General features: G+C 46.4%; 1 protein-coding gene across 5 annotated transcripts in view; it reads left to right on the top strand.

The window, feature by feature from the left end:
• LOC134350749 (ribosome-binding protein 1-like) overlaps nt 1–18898 on the top strand; it is a 145325-nt gene that overhangs the window by 24830 nt on the left and 101597 nt on the right. For all 5 annotated transcript variants that reach the window (XM_063056388.1, XM_063056391.1, XM_063056390.1 and 2 more), the window contains exon 2: nt 15635–16373. In XM_063056388.1, the coding sequence (XP_062912458.1) occupies nt 15665–16373 (709 nt within the window). In that variant the 5' untranslated portion in view covers nt 15635–15664. The remainder of the gene's footprint in view (nt 1–15634; nt 16374–18898) is intronic.

Genomic DNA, 18898 nt, shown 5'->3' with positions numbered 1-18898 from the left:
CCCTGCGCAAGACTTTGATTGTACGTTGCCCATTCCTAAATGAGGTGCCCTACATTTCATTTCAGATTGCGGATCTCTGTACGAGCAGTCCACGCCTGCATCATCACTTGGCAGTTCATCGGATGCTGTCTGTTTTGCTGATCATTGGTTGTTTGTCGGTCTTCGCGTATGTAGACAGGCTGCAGTAACCACGAGCAGTTGCTCGATGAGGCAGCGCGAGGTTTAAAGAGAGCACTGAGCCCTTCAGAGCTTTTCGACAGGCTGCAATTGGGGACTCGGCAGGGGTCAGTGCAAAAGAAGCACGGTGTAAGTGGATTGGGAGCGGTCAGCATTTGACTCGAGGGGCTTGGGCGGGAACAGGTGTGGGCTGGAACTTCAGCTTGAGAAGTGAGAGGTATGACAAGTGTAGGCAGTTGAGATGGTTGAACGCTCTTCCTGTAGGATGTGGGATTGTAGAGGGCCTAACAGTCTCCCAGACGACTACATCTGCTGGAAGTGCATCCAGCTGCAGTTCCTGCCTGACCAGGTCAAGGCACTGGAGCTGGAGTTGGATGTACTCAGGGCCATCTGGGAGGCTTAAAGCATCATAGATGAGTCCTTACAGAGGCAGAAACGCCCAGAATGCAGGATTTAGAGAGTAGATGGGTGACCACCACCAGGAGAAGTAAGGGCTCCCCTGTGGCCATTCCCCTCAGCAGCAAGTATGTCCCTTTCGGTAGTGCGGGAGGCGGGGTGGGGAATGACCAGCCAGACCAGTGGCTCTAAGGCTCAGCAGGGAAGGGGAAAGTCAGGCTGAGTGATAGTGTTAGGACACTCGATAGTTGGGGGGACAGACAGGAGATTCTCTGGGCGCAAAAGAGATAAGAGGATTGTATGTTGCCTGCCAGGTGCATGGGGAGGGGAGAGGGGGCCAGAATGTGTAGCCTTTTGCATAGGGTCAGTGGAGAGGCTGATCACAGACCAGAATGTGGAGCCTGTTTTTTCTGGGGCAGACCAGAGTTCGGAACGTGTTACTTTCATTGGGGGTAGAGGGTGTGGAAAGCAGAGGTTGAAGCCCGTTCCTTAAGGGGAAGGGGATGTGAAGTTAAAACCCGTAGTTTACCCAAACCCCAGATGTAAAACATTTCTCACGACCATCTTTAATTATAATTATCTGAAAATGCTTTGTCAAGGAACCCATTATATTACTCATATGCATTTGACCGGGCTTTGCAGAACCTCCTTTATGTATGTCCCTGTGTTGAAAGTGTCCCTGTTGGACCTTTAACTGTGTTGGTTCCTGTTAAACCTGTCAACAGGGAGCAGCATTGCGAGGAGTTTAGCAGGTCCTCAGTGCCTGCCTGGCCAGATCAGAATCGGGTGTATTATCACTGGCGTGTCATGAAATTTGTTTTGTGGCAGTAGTACAGTGCAATACAGAAAAGATTATTATAAGTTACAATAAAAAATGTAAAAAGAAAATTAGTGCAAAAAGGTGAACTAGTTAGTGTTCGTGGTCTGTTCAGAGATCTGACAGCAGAGAAGAAGTTGTTCCTAAAACATTAGTGTGTCTTTAGGCTTCCTGTCTCTGTCTTGGATAGTGAGAAAGCAGCATGTCCTGGAAGGTGAGTCCTTAGTGATGGATGCCAGCACCTTGAGGCAATGTTTATTGAATCAGAACCAGGTTTATCATCCACGGTGTGTGTCATGAAATTTGTTAACTTAGCAGCAGCAAAATGCGATACATGATAATATAGAAAGAAAAAGAAAGTAAATTAATTACAGTAAGTAGATATGTATGTTAAATTAAAAAAGTGCAAAAACAAAAGTAATATATTTTTTAAGAAGTGAGGTGGTGTTCATGGGTTCAATGTCCATTTAGGAATCGGATGGCAGAGGGGAAGAAGCTGTTCCTGAATTGCTGAGTGTGTGCCTTCAGGCTTCTGTACTTCCTACCTGATGGTAACATTAAAAAGAGGGCATGCCCTGGGTGTCGGGGTCCTTAATAATGGACGCCACCTTTCTGAGGCACCGCTCCTTGAAGATGCTGAAGAGGCTAGTGCCTATGGTGGAGTTGGCTGAGTTTACAATCCTCGGCAGCTTTTTCCGATCCTGTGCAGTGGGGGGCCCCTGTATACCAGACAGTGATGTAACCAGTCAGAATGCGCTCCAGGGTTGTTCTTTATAAAGTTGCTAGAGTGTTTGGTGCCTATTCAAGTCTCCTCCAGCTCCTAACGAAACATAGCCGCTGGCACGCCCTCGTAATTGCATCAACGTGTTGATAGATCTTCAGAGATGTTGCGCTTGATGCTGCTCACTCTTTCCACTTTTGACCTCTTGATAAGAACCTCCTGACTTGTGCTTGCTGAAGTCCAGTTTCTTGGCCACACTGACATTGAGTGCCAGGTTGTTATTGCGACACCACTCAGCCAGCTGATCTGTCTCGCTGCTGTATGCCTCCTCATCACCATCTGAAACTCTGCCAACTGTATTTGTGTCACTGGCAATTTTATAGATGGCGTTTGAGCTGTGCATAGCCACACAGTCAGGGGTGTAGAGAGAGTAGAGCAGTGGGTTAAGAATGCACCCCTGAGGTGCAGCTGTGTTGACCGTCATTGAGGAGGAGATTTTATTTCCAATCCGCACTGACTGTGGTCTCCCAGCGAGGAGGTCGAGAATCCAGTCGAGGGAGGTGCAGAAGCTCAGGATTTGAAGCTTGTTGATTAGTTCTGAGGGGATGATGGTGTTTGCTGGTGCAAATAAAACTATCTTCATTGAAGCATTGATTCATTGCCCCAAGAAGTGACTTTGTTCACGCACGTTCTGCTGTTTGGCAGGGAATTAAAGCAGGCACCTCCTCAACTGCATTGGCAAACCTCCCATCCGTAAAGCTCCTTTCAAAATAAGAATTAATTTGATTATTTCCAAAGAAAGTTAGTTGCCTTCTTATGAGCATGAAAAGTTGATGACCCTGTGTTCAAGAACTTGCTCCCCCCAAACCCCTCAAAGATTCCCCTTCCTGGTGACCAAATGTTTAGCCAATCTTAGTATTGTCCTCTCTTCCAGGATATCACCTCAGATGGTTCACTGTAAAACTGCATCAGTGCAGGCTTTTGGCTGTTTACTCATGAGTCAGTGTTGTTGGTCCCAGACGCAGCCAATTCTTCTCCTCTGTGGTGTTGAGTTACATTTGTTCTATGAAGCATCGATCTACACCCAGAACTGTGTGGCTACACACAGCTCAAATGCCATCTCTAAATCTGCTGACGACACACCTATTGTTGGCAGAATTTCAGATGGTGGCAAGAGGGTGTACAGAGTGAGATAAATCAGCTGGTTGAGTGGTGTTGAAACAAGAACCTTGCACTTAACATCAGAATTGATCATGGACTTCAGAGAAGACAAGATGAGGGAGCACACACCAGTCCTCATAGAAGGGTCAGAAGTGGAAAGGGTGAGCAATTTCTAATTCCCAGGTGACAACATCTCTGAGGATCTATGCTGGACCAAACGTATTGAAGCAATGACATAGAAGGCATGACAGTGACTTTATTTCATTTGGAGTTTGAGAACATTTGGTACATCATCAAAGGCACTTGCAAATTTCTAGAGATGTGTAATGGAAAGTATTCTAACTGGCCACATCACCGACTGGTATGGGGAGGGGCACTGCACAGGATCAAAATGAGCTGCAGGGAGTTAGAAACTCAGTCCGCTCCATCATGGGCACCACCTCCCCAGCATCCAGGGCATGCCCTCTTCTCATTGCTACCATCAGGAAGGAGGTACAGGAGCCTGAAGGCACACCCTCAGCGATTCAGGAACAGCTTCTTCCCCTCTGTAATCTGATTTCTAAGTGGACATTGACTCACGAACACTACTACACTATGTATTTCAATGTTTGGCTGCCGCACAACAAATTTCACAACGTGTCAGTTTCCTGATTCTGAAGTTGCCTGTGGTTGTCTGTAAAGTTGGGCTTGTCAGCCTGGTCAGTTCTCTGCACTCAGTGGGAAGATGCCATGAGAAAGAAATTGTGTGGGGAGCAGTTATTAAGCTGAGGTGTGGGGTTGATGGGGAGTCTCGGAGCGCTCAGCTTGTTTGGTTCTGTGCCTTGAGATGGACAAGCTGGAATGGTTAATGCAAAGCGACGTTAGGTTTTGGGCTAAGAGGAGAGTGTACATAATTGTGGATTTAGTCAGCTTAATAGAGCTGTCTAGCCTGCCTCCTTTTGTTAATGCTGGATTTTGTGATATGTCTGAGCTGTGCGTAACAAGGAGAAACAGCTTAAAAAGGAAATGTCAAGGCTTACTGAAGGAAGAAGTTAATGTGCTCAGATTCCCCCGACAGTCTCTTGCGCAAGCGTAGAGCAAGAACGATTATGGAGTGTAGTATGATTAAATGTTTCTACTGAGTCACGTTAGCACTGTTACATGCTGTGCAGCCCACAGTGTGGGAGCGACGACTCGGGCCTGCCGAGACAAAAGACCTGTGACCAAGCGAGACCTCACAAAGTAGGCCCATGCAATTCACCCCGCGACTGGCCGGCTGCATGTGCACGCGCTACATTCTCGCAGTCGATCAGATATGGTACAAGGTTGCCCTGACCTCTGTCAAAGTGTCGGCACTACGCGTGGGCAACTGCGGACCCCGATCGGGATGTGATCCAACCCTCTCGGCTCTCCTTCCAAGTCTCCATGACGATATGAGGTCATCAGTGGTCGGGTCCCTAATTCTGTTTGGAAAGTTGCCTGAATTGGCTGGAAAGCTAGGAAAATCCAACCAGCTCTGTGCCATTAGCCCAGGAGAAGAAGGGGAAATTAAACTCCCTTTTGAAATAGGTCCTTTGGTGATGGCACGATAGTGTAGAATCTGAACCCGTGGAGGGAAGCTCTGATCATATCACTTGACCCAGAGGTCAAGAGGAAATATAATAGCTTTCAGTCCCGTGGAAGGCCTTCGTAAATTGAAAGGGGCCAGGAGCAATTTCAGAGTGCCAGAGAAACTCAACAGCACCTGTGGAGGGAAATGGACAACAGGTGCTTCGCCTGGACTGTGCCCTACCCGTGAAAGTGGTGCCTACAGCAAGGGAGCGAGCCACCAGGGGCAGAAGGGAGATTTGTTGACCGGGAATGCTCCCCCTGCATGTTGGGAGGAAGCAAAGTGAGGAATAACTTTCAAGAGGGAATGGCATTTAATCAAAAAAAAATTAACAAAGCAATCTCAGGCTATAGGAAAAAACAAAGCAGGAAGAAATGGATAGCACTTTCATAGAACCAGGACCAGCTGCCCTGAGCAAAAACAAGATGATGGTTCTGTTTTGCACCAGACTGTTGTGTTGCTCATGGAGACTGTTCATTCCCTGCGGCTTTGACTGTCACACCCTAACGATCTGTTTGACCCTTTAGCAATGTGGAGGTACAGGTATTGAAGGGAAATCTGTCAACTTTAATAGGTCAGAGAAGTAGACACCACCTCCTGTGAATGTCAGGATTTTCAAATATTCATCAAAGCTCAGGGTAAATTTATTAAAGTACCTACTGTAAATGCTGTATGTATGCACACTACCCTGAGATTCATTTTCTCTTGGGCATTCACAGTAGAAGAAAAAAATACAACAGAATCAATGGAAAAACTACACACAAAGACTGACAAACTATCAATGTGCAAAAGATAAACTGTGCAAATACAAAAAAAAACATGTATTTATTATTAATATTTAAATAGTACTGAGAACATGAGTTGCAGAGTCCCTTGAAAGTGAGACCATAGGTTGTGGGATCAGACCAGTGTCAAGGTGAATGAAGTTGTCCACGCTAGGTTGCTCTGCTGCTGGAGAGAGGAGCCTGTGTTGGCTTGCCACCATGCTCAGAGGATGTTTCCAAGGTTTTCTGTGTTTTGGGTATGGATTTGGACTATGAGCTATGGACTTTTTCCTTCAGTTAAGAGTTTTTTTTTATATTTTGCATTTTCATTTTTTTTCTTGTTTTTTTGGGGACGGGGAGAGGATCTGGGTGTTGATGGTCTTGTTGCTTTTTTTTTCCATTCCTGTTCTTTGTGCAGAGGGAGGGGCATTTTGGGGGCTGATGTTCTTGTTGTGTTCCATGCGGGGCAGGGGAGGGGGATTGGGGGTTGACGATCGTGTTGCTGTTCTTTATATTTTTTTTTGGTTTCGTGGCTATCAGACGAAGAAGAATCTCAGAGTTGTAGCCTTTGATAATAAATGAACCTTTGGTTGAGGGGTAATAACTGTTCCTGAACCTGGTTTTGTGGTACCCAAGGCTCTTGTTCCCAATGATGATGAGAAGAGGGCTTGGTCTGGATGGGGGGGTGGGGGGGGCAGTCCTTGATGATGGATGCAGCTTTCTTGTGACAGCTCCCCTTGTAGATGTGCTCAGTGGTGGGGAGAGTTTTGCCTGCGACAGACTGGGCTGTGTCTTCGGCAGTATTCTGTGTGAGAAGTACATTTGCCAGTGAGTGCAGCTGGTTTATTTAGAACATGGTTGGTCAAATTATTTGTGCCTGAATGAAAAGGATTCATGCACCCATCTGATACTGTATTTGAAACATTGAGAGACAAATGAAGTGGCTGAGAGACAAAGAAAGTCAAAATGCTCAGAAAGTTGAAGATGAAGTTAAAAACATATTGGTCCCGTTTCTTAGAGCGGCCCACTCCTAGATGTCCTACTGACACCCTGATCTCACTGTGTTGTGTGTTGAAGCCCTTCTAATTACAAAACCTAATCTGTTTCATAGTAGCATTTACTGTTTCTCTTTCACTAGCAAGCTCTTCCCTTAGAATTACAAAAGAGAGAAAAAAAATTCTTGAGTTAACTGAGTTTTTGGTGGAGTCATCTTGTGTTTCTTTCCTGAAAACACCAAGAGCTTAAAGTTCCAGACTCCTGAAATCAGGGCTGGGAGCCTTCGGTCAAGAATAAATATTTAATCTTTTCCTCTAAGGGTGGAGAGCTGGTTAAATGAGTGGGGAAGTGAAGCTGAAAAGCCAATGTTTAGATAATATTTCCAGATGCGGGATTGTGAGGGCTTTTTTTTTAACCAATCATTGTACAGGACTTTCCCACTTTGGGATATTCTCTTACTGCAATCCCACATCAGCAAATTGTTGATCAGTGGTCTTGGCTAGCCACAGAGCTCTGATTTTCAGGATAGGCCTTAATCCTGGCAAGTTACAATAATGCCTATGTTGTTCTGTGTTGCATTGAAAGTGATTCAGCCTGCCATGAGGGAGGTCGGTATGCAGGCAGTTCCAAACCTGGAGACAAGGCAGCTTGACGTCGATGTTTAGGAAGGGGAATTTATTGCGGGGGCATGGGTTTTTGTTCAGATTTCACTCATAGAACCCAGGCTAAGTCTCTCTGATCCAGTATTCTGTTGTAGACGACTCCCATGGTCCAGCATGTTTTAAATCCATATTATGGATCTGTAATAACTCTAACCACACACAACTGCACGAACCAAATATCTGAGCATCGTCAAGTTCGCTGATGACACCTGAGTGGTGGGGCTCATCACCAATAACGATGAGACGGCCTGCGGAGAGGAGGTGGAAGAGCCTGAGGCCTGGTGCCAGGCAAATGACCTGTTCCTCAATGTCAACAAGACAGAGGAGGTGGTTATTGATTTCAGGAGAACTCACACCACTTGCACCCTCCTTTACTTTGACGGCACAGCAGTGGAAACTGAGCAGTTTCAAACTTCTGGGAGTGTATTTTATACTACCTTTTGTGGTTCCAGAACACATCCTTTAGCCAATCGGGAAAGTTCACCAATTCCTCTACTTTCTAAGGAGGCTGATGAGAGCTGGACTCTGCACATCCATACTGGTGCCATTCCACAGATGTGCAGTAGAGAGAGTCCCAACAAGTTGCAACACTGCATGGTACAGAAACTGCAGCAGACAGGGAGGCTCTGCAACAAGTTGTCGCAACTGCCCAAAACATCATCGGCACCAGCCTACCTGCCATCAAGGACGTAATGTAAATACAGAAAGCTGCCGGAACAGGACCGGTAACATCATGAAGGATTCCATCCACCCTGCTCATGGACTTTGTCCCACTCCCTTCAGGAGGAGGCTGTGTAGTGTCCGCACCAGGACCACCAGACTCAAAAACAGTTGCTTTCCCTAAGCAGTGAGGCTGATCAACACCTCCACCCACTAACTCACCCCTCCCCACCACCACCACCACTACTTTATGTCCTGTTAGAGTCACCTTGTGTGCAGACACTCCTGTGGCTAACTTCACTTTATGGACGTACAAACAATTTATGTAGACAAGCTATCTTGTGTATTTATATTCGTTGCATTTTTGTTTAATCATTGTGAGCTTGTGGTTTTTTGGTGCTGCACAGGATCTGGAATAAAGATTATTTCATTCTCCTTTACACTTGTGTACTGGAAATGACATTTAAACAATCTTGAATCCCCTGATTTAAGATCTAAAACTAGCTAATCTGTTGCTAATTGACCTGCCAGTGAACCTTTGCAATCATAATCTATGGCAATTCTGACTTGCAGACGCTTCTGTTTCCAGGCGGTTCTCTGAGCCCTGTGTGACCCGGGGAGTGTCTACGCTTAGAAAGAACAGTTCTCCTGCTTTGTGGAAGATGATCAGGGCAAACTTTCATGGTTTTCTCCGGTTTGGCACCAGTCAGGTCCCAAGGGTGCCAGGCCAGAGCGTTTCAACCTGTGTATAGTGAATACAATCAGTACATAATCTAATTTCACATTAATTGTGTCATCAATTCAATGCACTCTCTTTCAGTTAATGCCAGTCCTGTTTCCTCCTTAAACAATACTCCCGACACAGGACCCAGCCCCTCAGTGTCCAGCAGTGGCAGAACCCTTCCCCGCAGAGCCTTTGCAGTGGCTGCACTGAGCTTCAGTGCATTGGCTACTTGGGCTTCCATGTCTGACCCCACCAACCCGGTCTAGTTTATGCTGCAGCGTTCCCCCTTTTCGGTGCAGAGCTCTCTTTTTTTTGACCCTGTAGCACTGTGGATTAAATCACCTTTTGTATCACTTAGATCTAGGCAAGAGATTTGAGCGGCTACTTAACCATACAAACCCCTGACTTATGGCAATACCCTGCATACAGTGAGCTCCCGTAACACTATTAAGTCCAAAAATCTAATTTACGTTCATTCCTACAAATGGCAGGGCTTGTTTCTTCTCTCCATCTTTGGTAATTGCTCTTTCTCATCGTCTAATACAGTTTATTACAATTTGGTGAGAGGCTGATTACCCCATCTCATGATTTTTTTTGTAGAGTTTCTGATTTGTGGATGTCTGTAAAGAAGGAACTCATTCAGAACCCTCCTTTGCACATTTGTATTGGTTTATTGTTGTCACGTGGAGTGGGAAAGTGAAAAGCTTTTGTCTTGAGTGCTGTCCAGACAGATCATGTCCTCCTGGGGCAGTAAAAAGAAAATCAGAATTTCGAATAGAGTTGCAGTGCAGGGACCAAGATGAGGTAGATTGGGAGATCGGCGTTCAAGAGCTTAGTAGTTCTAATGCAGAAAAATTGGCAGCCAATTTATATTCAGTAAAGTCTTGCAAATGGTGGCAGTGAAATAATAAACATAGATAATTCTCTCCCTCTCTGACGACTGAGGGATAGACATTGGCTACTTCAGGAGAAACGCCATGCTGTTCCAATAGAATATCATCTACACCCAAGAGTTCAGGCGCCCCTTGGTTAAGGGATCTGTCTGGGGTGGAGCACCTCAGATCGAGCATGGCTGCCAACTGGACATTGTGCATGAGTTTCTGGAGCAGGAACCTGAAGCCCCAGGCAGCTGAGTCACAGCTCTGCCAGAATGTGGCGTCCCTCTCCCACAATACGATAGCTCTTGTTCCCACCTCACTACCCTGTTATAAGAAACAGAGATAGACCACGCAGCTCCTTGCCTTTTACCCCTGAGAATCGTCAATACCGCAGCTGATGGTTGACCCTGGCCCTCTTGGTTGGAGAGTGAAGCAATCCATCCTGACTTCAGTTATAGATCAGCGACTCTGTATTCTGATCACAAGAGATTCTGCAGATGCTGGGATCCCAGACGAACACACACACACACACACAATGCTGGGAGAGCTCAGGAGGTCAGCAGCATCTACGGAAAGGAATAGAGAGACAATGTCTCAGAGCAAGACCCTTCACCAGGACTTTTTCTTGAAAGACCGTTCCTGCTGATTTCCTCCAGCAATTTGTGTGTGTCATAAAATTCGAGCCCGGAAACTGCCCCGGTGTTGACCCCAACATTCCAATTTACTCAGCAAGGTCACCTCCGTATTCGAAACACCGGGAGTTTAGGTCTAGTCTACTCTTTCTGCTCCTAGTGCTGCAATGAACCTTGGTTAAATTCTCTCTGATGCTTGGAGTAAGGGGGGGAGGAGTACTTCAGAGGTAGATGTTACCTGGGTCCAATATGAATGCAGTAAAACTTTATTCTTGTACTACAATCCTTTTACCATTTGTTTTCCTAATTGAATATTTCCTATCAAATATTGAAAGGACATGAAGAGGCCATTTTCTATAGTGCAGGATTCGAGGATCAGAGGGCAGGACCTCAGAATTGAGAGACGTCCATTTGCAACAGAGATGAGGAGGGATTTCTTTAGCCATAGGTTGGTGAACCTGTGGAATTCATTGCCCATAGGTGACTGTGGAGACAAGTCATCGGGTATATTTAAAGTAGAGGTTGATTCAGTAAGGGTGTCAAAGGTTGCAGGGAGAAAGTAGGAGAATGGGGTTGAAAGGGGTAATAAATCAGCCACGGTGGAATGGCAGAGCAGACTCGATGGACCGAATGGCCTAATTCTGCTCCCATGTCTTTATGGCTGCACGGTCTAATTATTTACTATATTTGGTAATTTTCTGTGCAAGGGCTGAAAATAAACATTTTGCACCCCCTTTTTAGTTTTAAAACAGATCCTGTTCTTTACTGTCAAGATGGTTTTCACCATGGTGCTGAGCTGCCGTCTTCATCGAGGTCATGGCTCAGATTTTTTGTTTCTTTGTAGGGTTGGCTTTCGGGGCAGATGGGAGTTGGGGATCAGCTTAGGGAACAGGGGTGGTGGTGGTGGTGGGGAGTTGAATTAGAGGACAGGGCTGCATTCGAAGGTCAGTGTTGGGGGCTTCAGACTCACAGTCCAGCGAGGACAGGGCTGGGGTGGTCAGCATGTTCTGTGCAGGCAGGGGGAATGTGGGCTGGTGACCCCCCCCCCCCGGGTATGCAAATCGTGAGACCAGCATTCGTGACCTAGTGTTGGGGCCCTGTCATCGGTGGCCGAGGCCTGGATTTCGGGTTTTTGTCTAGAGCTGTCATTCATTATCAACGGTGGGTCCTAGGTCGGTACCGAAGATCGAAGCCCTGGGTCGATTGGAAGTGGAGACCCAGTGGCCAGAGCCCGAGTCCTCGAGTTCGCTGGGGAAGCCAAAGGTGCACTATCTGCCCATGAGGCTGCTGGCTGAGGAACACGGCCTGCCCTGGGGTGAGAGGACAGTGGGTGGTGGGACAAACAGGGCTTGTTTTGCTGTTGTGGTTTTGTCACTTGGTATGTTCTGTGTTCTGCCAACCATGGCAGGCAAACTCAGTTGGCACCTGAATGTGTGGTGACACTTGGCGAGATGCCCCCAGCACATCTTTGTGTGTGTTGGTTGTTAACACTAATGGCATGTTTCACTGTGTTTTTTGATGTACATGTGATAAATAAATCTAAATCTGAACGTGGAACTTTGCACACTTCCATGTGCCCGTAATCTTGTCCATTCACTTCATCCCTGTGCTGCCAAGTGGCTGCTTTGCATCCTTCTCGTCATCTACCTTTCCACCTAATTTTATATCCTCAGCAGCCGGAAACCCTGTCTTATCCACCTGCTTTATATCATTTGCAAACAGTTGGAGGTCGAACAGTGATCCTTGCAGCCACCTTGTCGTTGAGCTTTGCCAAGCCTGAAACAGGAAATGGTGGCATGAATATCAGTTTCTCCTTCCGGAAATTTTTTCCCTTCCCCCTCTTCTATTCCCCACTGGCTGTTTACTTCATCTCTCCTTCCTGCCTCCTCCCCCTGGGTCCTGGGTCTCCCCCCCCCCACTCTCCTCTCCTATTAGATTCCTTCTTCTCCAGCCCTCGATCTTTCCCACCCACCTTCCAGCTAGCTTCCCCCGCCCCCCCACCTTATCCCAGCATTTCCCCCCACTTGCATTTCAGTCCTGAAGAAGGGTTTCGGCCTGAAACATCGACTGAATGCTCATTACTCTTTTCCACAGACACTGCCTGGCCTGCTGAGTTCCTCCAGCATTTTGTGTATGTTGCTCTGGATTTCCAGCATCTGCAGACTTCCTCGTGTTTATTCTCTCACTTCTTTGTCTGTTAACTAATCTTCAGTTCCTCCAGCATCTTGTGTGCGTTGCTTCAGTTCATACTGATATATAGTCCATTCCCAAACACCTGATTTTGTGCAGTACCCTCCCTAAGGTATCCCTTCAAATCTAAATTAACCAGGCTGCCATTTTCTACAACCTCACACTTGAACAGATTCTTCAAGTACTATTTCTGTTTAGCTAATTTGCATCTATTTTTGCCAATTTTTACCTTATTGCTTTCTCCCTAGGTGCCCATTTTTAACTTTAGAACAATCTACTTTGGATTCAGATTTTACTTTATCACGGGGAAACGTGCTGTGAGGTGCATCGTTTGCATTTACAACCAGCACCTGAGGGTGTGCTGGGGGCAGCCCACAGATGTTGCCACACACTCTGGTGCCAACATAGCAGGCCCACCGTGCTCGGCAGAGCGACACAGAACAGAACACAACAAGGAGCAAAACAACAACAGCAGAACCAGCTCCGTTCCTCCCTCCCACTCACACACAGACAGTCCTCCAACTGCAGTCCACAGCCTCCAGCATCTTAAAATCTCCTGCAGCACCAGATGGATTGTTTTCTCTTTTTCTGCTTTCCTGAATAGCTAGGTTGGTCATGTTTGCTACCTTCCAATTCACCAGGGCCATTTTACAGTCAAAGCAATTGCGGTACATCCACTTTTTAGCTGCTGAAGGGTCCTGGCTCAAAGTGTCGAATGTGCTCCTTCCATAGAAGCTGCCTGGCCTGCTGAGTTCCTCCGGCATTTTGTGTGTGTTGCTCGGATTACCAGCATCTGCAGATTCTCCCTTGTTTGTTTTAGCTGCCACCTCTTTTAACAGCCTCCAACCAAAGCTACCGAGTCTAATTTGCTGACATCTGGTCTTGTTGCATCTTCACTTCTTTAATACAGTGGATTCTGGTTAATTGGGACACTTGGGGACCAGTACATTTTGGCCCAATTAAGCAGCTGTCCCAATTAGCTGAAGTTTTGTGGAAATAGTTAAAAATGTATATAAAAAAAAATAAATTACCATTTAACTAACAAATTATGTATTTAAATGAAAACTACCAATGCTCCTACAGAACTATAAAACTGTATAGTTGCAAATAGTTATCAGCTGAGCAATCCATCCAGTGTACGTTGCTGTGTTCTTTTGATTGACTGTACATGATCAAAATTGGAACAGATTGAGGAGCTGCTCAACATCTGGAGCCTGAACTTCATGCTTTATGTTGTTGATGAGTGGTGTTAGGTGAATGGCTCAGTAGGGTAATTTTTTTTGATTAGTGTCAAATCTTTTTGTGGCAAGAGTCTGAATTCGCTGTGTTTTGAATCGCCGTCCGTCAGCCCAAATGCACGAATGTAGCACAAGTGCACACAGCTGACTCTATTTTAAAAACTGTTCATTCTAAGCACAGTAGAGTGTTTAAAGGCCACACAAGTGACTGACGCTAGTTAGAAACTGTCTGGCAACAGGCTTCTGTTCCAATTAACGCAGCGTAGTGTCCCAAATAAGCAAAGGGAATCCCGGCTATTTTCTTGATTAGTTTTTTGTTCTTTAAGTGTTAACCCAAATAAGCAGCTGCCCCGATTAACGGATGGCCCAGTTAACTGGAATGAACAGGCTTTGTTTTCATGTGTTGTGACACTAACTAAACCACTAGGGATAGAAGCCGCTAAATGCACAAGGTCTTTTATTAAACCCAGACAGGTCATTTCTCCGCTGCTGATGCTCAGCTCTGAGGTTTAATAATTTTTACACTCTAAAACAATAAATGGTCAACTACAGTTTATAGTCAATGTCTATCATTATCTATTTAACTTCGACATTTTGAGTGTAGATGGATAACTTGTGCAGAATTACACATTTCCAACGGAGCACGTCCCCACTGACATAACCCCTTTGAATATTCAAATACTTGTGCTCAGAATCCACTTGGACTAGCCACAGATCCCAGGCACCGAAAAAATGTTGTTGGTGTTGGGATGGCTCCCTGCAAAATATAAAGAGTGATAATAATAATTGACAAAACAGGAAGGTCCTGACTGCCCTTGTGTTCCCACCAGCTGCTGCCTCACCCACTCCCCCCAGTTTTCCTGGTGTCCACCTATACTCGCTATAGTTTTCAGCTGCCACTTAACCAGCACGTCATTGTGATGGATGTGAGAGGAGACTAGAGCAACCGTGTTATTACTGGGAGAATGTACACGCTCCGTACTGACAGAATCCAGGGTTGGGATCGCACCTGGGCCACTGGAGCTGTGGAGCTGTGGCAACATCTCTAAAAGCTGCGTCAATCGTGTTAACCCGGTCGCACTCATTTCTGTGACTTCCTACGCATCTCATGGACTAGAATGTTTCAAGGTTATAAATGCAGTTGAGCATCATCACTCTTTGCACCTTGCCTTGCTGAAACAGAGGTTTTGTCTAAAACCATATCCTAGCTGTTGAGGGAGCTCGGCAGGTTAGGCAGCGTCTGTGAAGGGAAATGGACGGTTGATGTCTTGGGGCGAGACCCTTCATCTGCACTGGAAGAACAGAGGGGAGGAGCCAGTATAGAGAAATGAAAAGAGGTGGAGCAAAAGCTGCCGGGTGATGGGTGGATCCAGGTGGGGAGTGGTGATGGGCAGACGGAGGGGGGAGAGATGGTAACAGGCTGGGAGGTGATGGGTGGATCCAGGTGGGGAGTGGTGATGGGCAGATGGAGGGGGGAGAGATGGTAACAGGCTGGGAGGTGATGGGTGGATCCAGGTGGGGAGTGGTGATGGGCAGATGGAGGGGGGAGAGATGGTAACAGGCTGGGAGGTGATGGGTGGATCCAGGTGGGGAGTGGTGATGGGCAGACGGAGAGGGGGAGAGATGGTAACAGGCTGGGAGGTGATGGGTGGAGGTGACAATGGGGTACAGTTGATGGAATCTGATAGGAAAGGAGAGTAGAGCATGAATCAAAATGAGGTGTTGGGCAGAGCAAGCAGGAACAGTGGGGGAAGGAGTGTGGGTACGTGGAGGAGGGAGAAGAGAAAGGGTGGTGAGAGGGGTCAGAGAAAAGGGGCAAAAGGGGATCATATTTCCTGGAGTGAGAGAAATCACTGTTCATGCCATCTGGTTGTAGAATGTGGTTCTGATCCTCCTGTCTTGCTTTTGGGTGCACCATTGCAGTGGAGGAGGCCAAGGACAGGTCGGAATGCAGAATAGCACTGAGTCTTCAGTTTTCTTGTGTCTCCAGGCTGTATCTAAATCCATGTTCGTCGTGCTTTGTCTTGCAGGTTCAATAAGGAAACGAAAGATTGTCGAATATGGATATCTATGACCCTCAGACCTTGGGCTTCATGGTGTTTGGAGGTTTCATGGTTGTCTCTGCCATTGGAATCTTCCTGGTCTCCACCTTCTCCATGAAGGAAACCTCTTACGAAGAAGCCTTAGCGAAGCAGAAGAGGGAACAGGAGAAAGCCCAACAGGCCAAGTCGGAGAAGAAGAAGAAAGAGAAGTCCGTGGAGAAGAAAGGAAAGCCAAAGAAACGCGAGGAAAAACCTAACGGGAGAATCCCGGAGTCCGAACCTGTGCCCGATGCCTCTGAGGCAGAGGTCGAGATGGAGCCCCTCATCGTGCCAAGTGTCGAGGCTCCCATCGTGGCAGCTTCTGCTCCTCCCCCCTCTCCTCCATCTGCCCCAGAGTCTTCTCCCCCAGCATCCAAAGAAAAGAGGAGGAAGGAGAAAAAGGTTGCCAAAGTTGAACCTGCACCCAGCCCCCTTTCAGCGCCTGCCCCGGTCGGGGGCTCCTCCAGGCAAGCTCCTGCCCCAACAGCTACTCCCCTGCTGGAGGCAGTTGCCAGGGAGGTGCCCGTGATGGCTGTCCCCCCGGTTGGTGCCCAGCAGGGTACCCCCCTCGCTGCCTCACCTCCCACCACAGGTGCCAAAAAGGCAGATACAGCTGCCAGCCAAGATGAACCAAAGCAAGAAGCCCCAGCAAAGAAGAAGGTGGCGCCTAAGAAAAAGTCTGAACCTAGTAAGTATCTTCGCCTCCTTTGTGCTTCTAATCCTATTTCTGTTGTTAAGAGGGTCAAAGTGCTGTTTATTTCTCTGAAGTATGGTTGAAATGGTTTTAACTCCCACTTTCCCTCCCTTCCCAACTTGATCAGCATCCCCATAAAGTTGTACACCATGGTAACAGGTCCTTCAGCTGACAAAGACTATGCTAGCTTTTGAGTGCCCATTTACATCATTTCTTCCCTCCGTATACCCTTTGTTCTTTCTCTGCCCACACCCCCTCACCATCCCACCGAGATTCTATCATCCACCTATACCTAATAATCAGTGGCCAATTAACTCAATCTGCATGTGAGAGGAAGGCACTGCAGTACCCAGAGGGAAAACCCATGAGAATCTCTGAGGTGTGGCTTGGATCTGGTTCACTGGAGCCGTGAGATATCAGCCCTGCCTGCCCATCTCTGTAGCTCTTTTCAGAAAAGGTGAAAGCATGTGTCTGTGTTGCACCTTCCACAACCTACAAATACCCCAAAGCACCTTGCCCTGTGCGGTCCTTGTCTAGACTAGGCATGGTGACAAAGCAGGAAATCAAGGTAGCCAAGTGTCCTCCCATCAACACTAGTGTGACATTAGTGGAGGGATTGGTATTAGTCAGAGCAATGGGGAACAACTGTCTGTTTTTTGCTTTGGAGGTGCAACAACCAGAATTCTCAACAGCAGGAGAGAGCCAGTCAGGCCTTGGTTTAAAATTGCGTCAGGCAGTAGCATTTTAGACACTGTGGCTCTCTGTCAGTGTGGAGCTGGAAATTTCACGCTCTACCTGAAGTGAGACTTGGCAGCCTTGCACCAAGTTGTGATTGACACAACATTTACTTTTGCAGTAGAAAGTTAATAAATACACAGTACGTGAAACATGCCATTAGGAGCACATTCATCCCACTGTATTGACATCATTATTCATGGAGTGTTGTTCTGCTCTGTTCTTCATCTCTTAAGTTTAATTGCATTGACTTCAAACTTAATTAACCTCAACATACTTTCCAAACTATTTATGCTGATTTAAGTTTCAGGACTGCTTTTGACCATTACCACCAAACAGGGAAAAGAGCTTCCTGTGGAAGCTTATGTCCTTTGAGTGGAAAATGCTGTACGATATTCAGCAGGGCTGGCAGCATCTGTGGAAAGAGATGGGGAGCAAACGTTTGAAGTTGATGACTTTCAAAACTTGTCCAAGTTCATTTCTCTCCATAAAGGTTGTCTGACCTTCTTGGCGAAGGCGTTTTCAGCATTTTGACTTATTTTTCAGGTTTCCAGTATCTGCAAGTTTTTGCCCTTCACACATCTTCTTGAAGATCTTTGGATGTCTTTTGAGTAATCATGGTGACCTTGACACCTTTTAAATCAAGAAAAATAGTGGACAGATCTTATTGGCTGTTGGTGATTCAGATCTTATTATATGTGATCTTGTCAGTCTTTTTTTTTAATTCATTCAAGAGACGTGGGCTTTGCAGGCTGAGCCAGAATTTATTTGCCCATTCCTAGTTGTCTTTTGAAGAAAGTGGTGGTAGGCTGCCCTGAAACACTGCAGCATGAGATTTGTTAACAGTAACACACAAAGAAAAGTTTGCTGTTTTGCAAAAGCAGTCCAATGCAAAGACAAAAATTTATAAATCAACAAAAATAAATACCAGTCTTTGAGGAGTGGGTAGATGGAGTTCTGGAGCACTGCAGCGCTGAAACAGGCCTTTTGGCCCATCTAATTCTTGCCCAATCACTATTCTACCTAGTCCCATCAACCTGCACCTGGCCCAAAGCCCTGCATAGCCCCCTCATCCAGGTACTTATCCAATCTTCTCTCAAATGTTGAAATTGAACCTGCATCCACCACTTCCACTGGCAGCTTGTTCCACACTCTGAGAGAAGAAGATCCCCCTCATGTTCCCCTTAAACATTTCCTGTTATGCAGCCAGACCTTGAGGAATGGGCACAGTTTATGCCTAGTGCTGGTGGGATTCTGAGCCAGTGAGGGTGAAGGAATGGCAGTATATTCCTGAGTCAAGATGGTGCGTTCAAAGTAAATTCATTATCAAACTACATATGTGTCACTATATACTACCCTGAGGTCCATTTTCTTATAGGCATTTACAGCAGAACAAATAAATACAATAGAATCAATGAAAAACCAGATATAACGATTGACAATCAACCAAAGTGCAAAAGAAGACAAACTGCAAGTAGGAAGAAACCCTAATAATAATAATAAATAAGTAGTAAAATATAATCTTTAGAACATAAGTTATAGTTGAAGGGTTCTGACTGTTCCTGAACCTGATGATGTAAGTCCTGAGGCTTCTGTACCTCCTCCCCAATGGCAGCAGCGAGAAGAGAGCGTGGTCTGGATGGTCAGGGTCCTTGATGATGAATGCTACTTTTTCGTGGCAGCGTTCCTTGTAGGTGTGCTCAGTGGTGGGAGACTGGGCTGTATCCACTTTGTTTTTTTTTGTAGGCTTTTCCATTCCTGGGCATTGCTGTTCCATAGCAGGT

Source organism: Mobula hypostoma, chromosome 8 (genome assembly GCF_963921235.1).
Source record: "Mobula hypostoma chromosome 8, sMobHyp1.1, whole genome shotgun sequence".
Classification (NCBI taxonomy): Eukaryota; Metazoa; Chordata; class Chondrichthyes; order Myliobatiformes; family Myliobatidae; genus Mobula; species Mobula hypostoma.
Note: the sequence above shows the minus strand (reverse complement) of the source record. Positions and strands in the feature narration are given on the sequence as shown.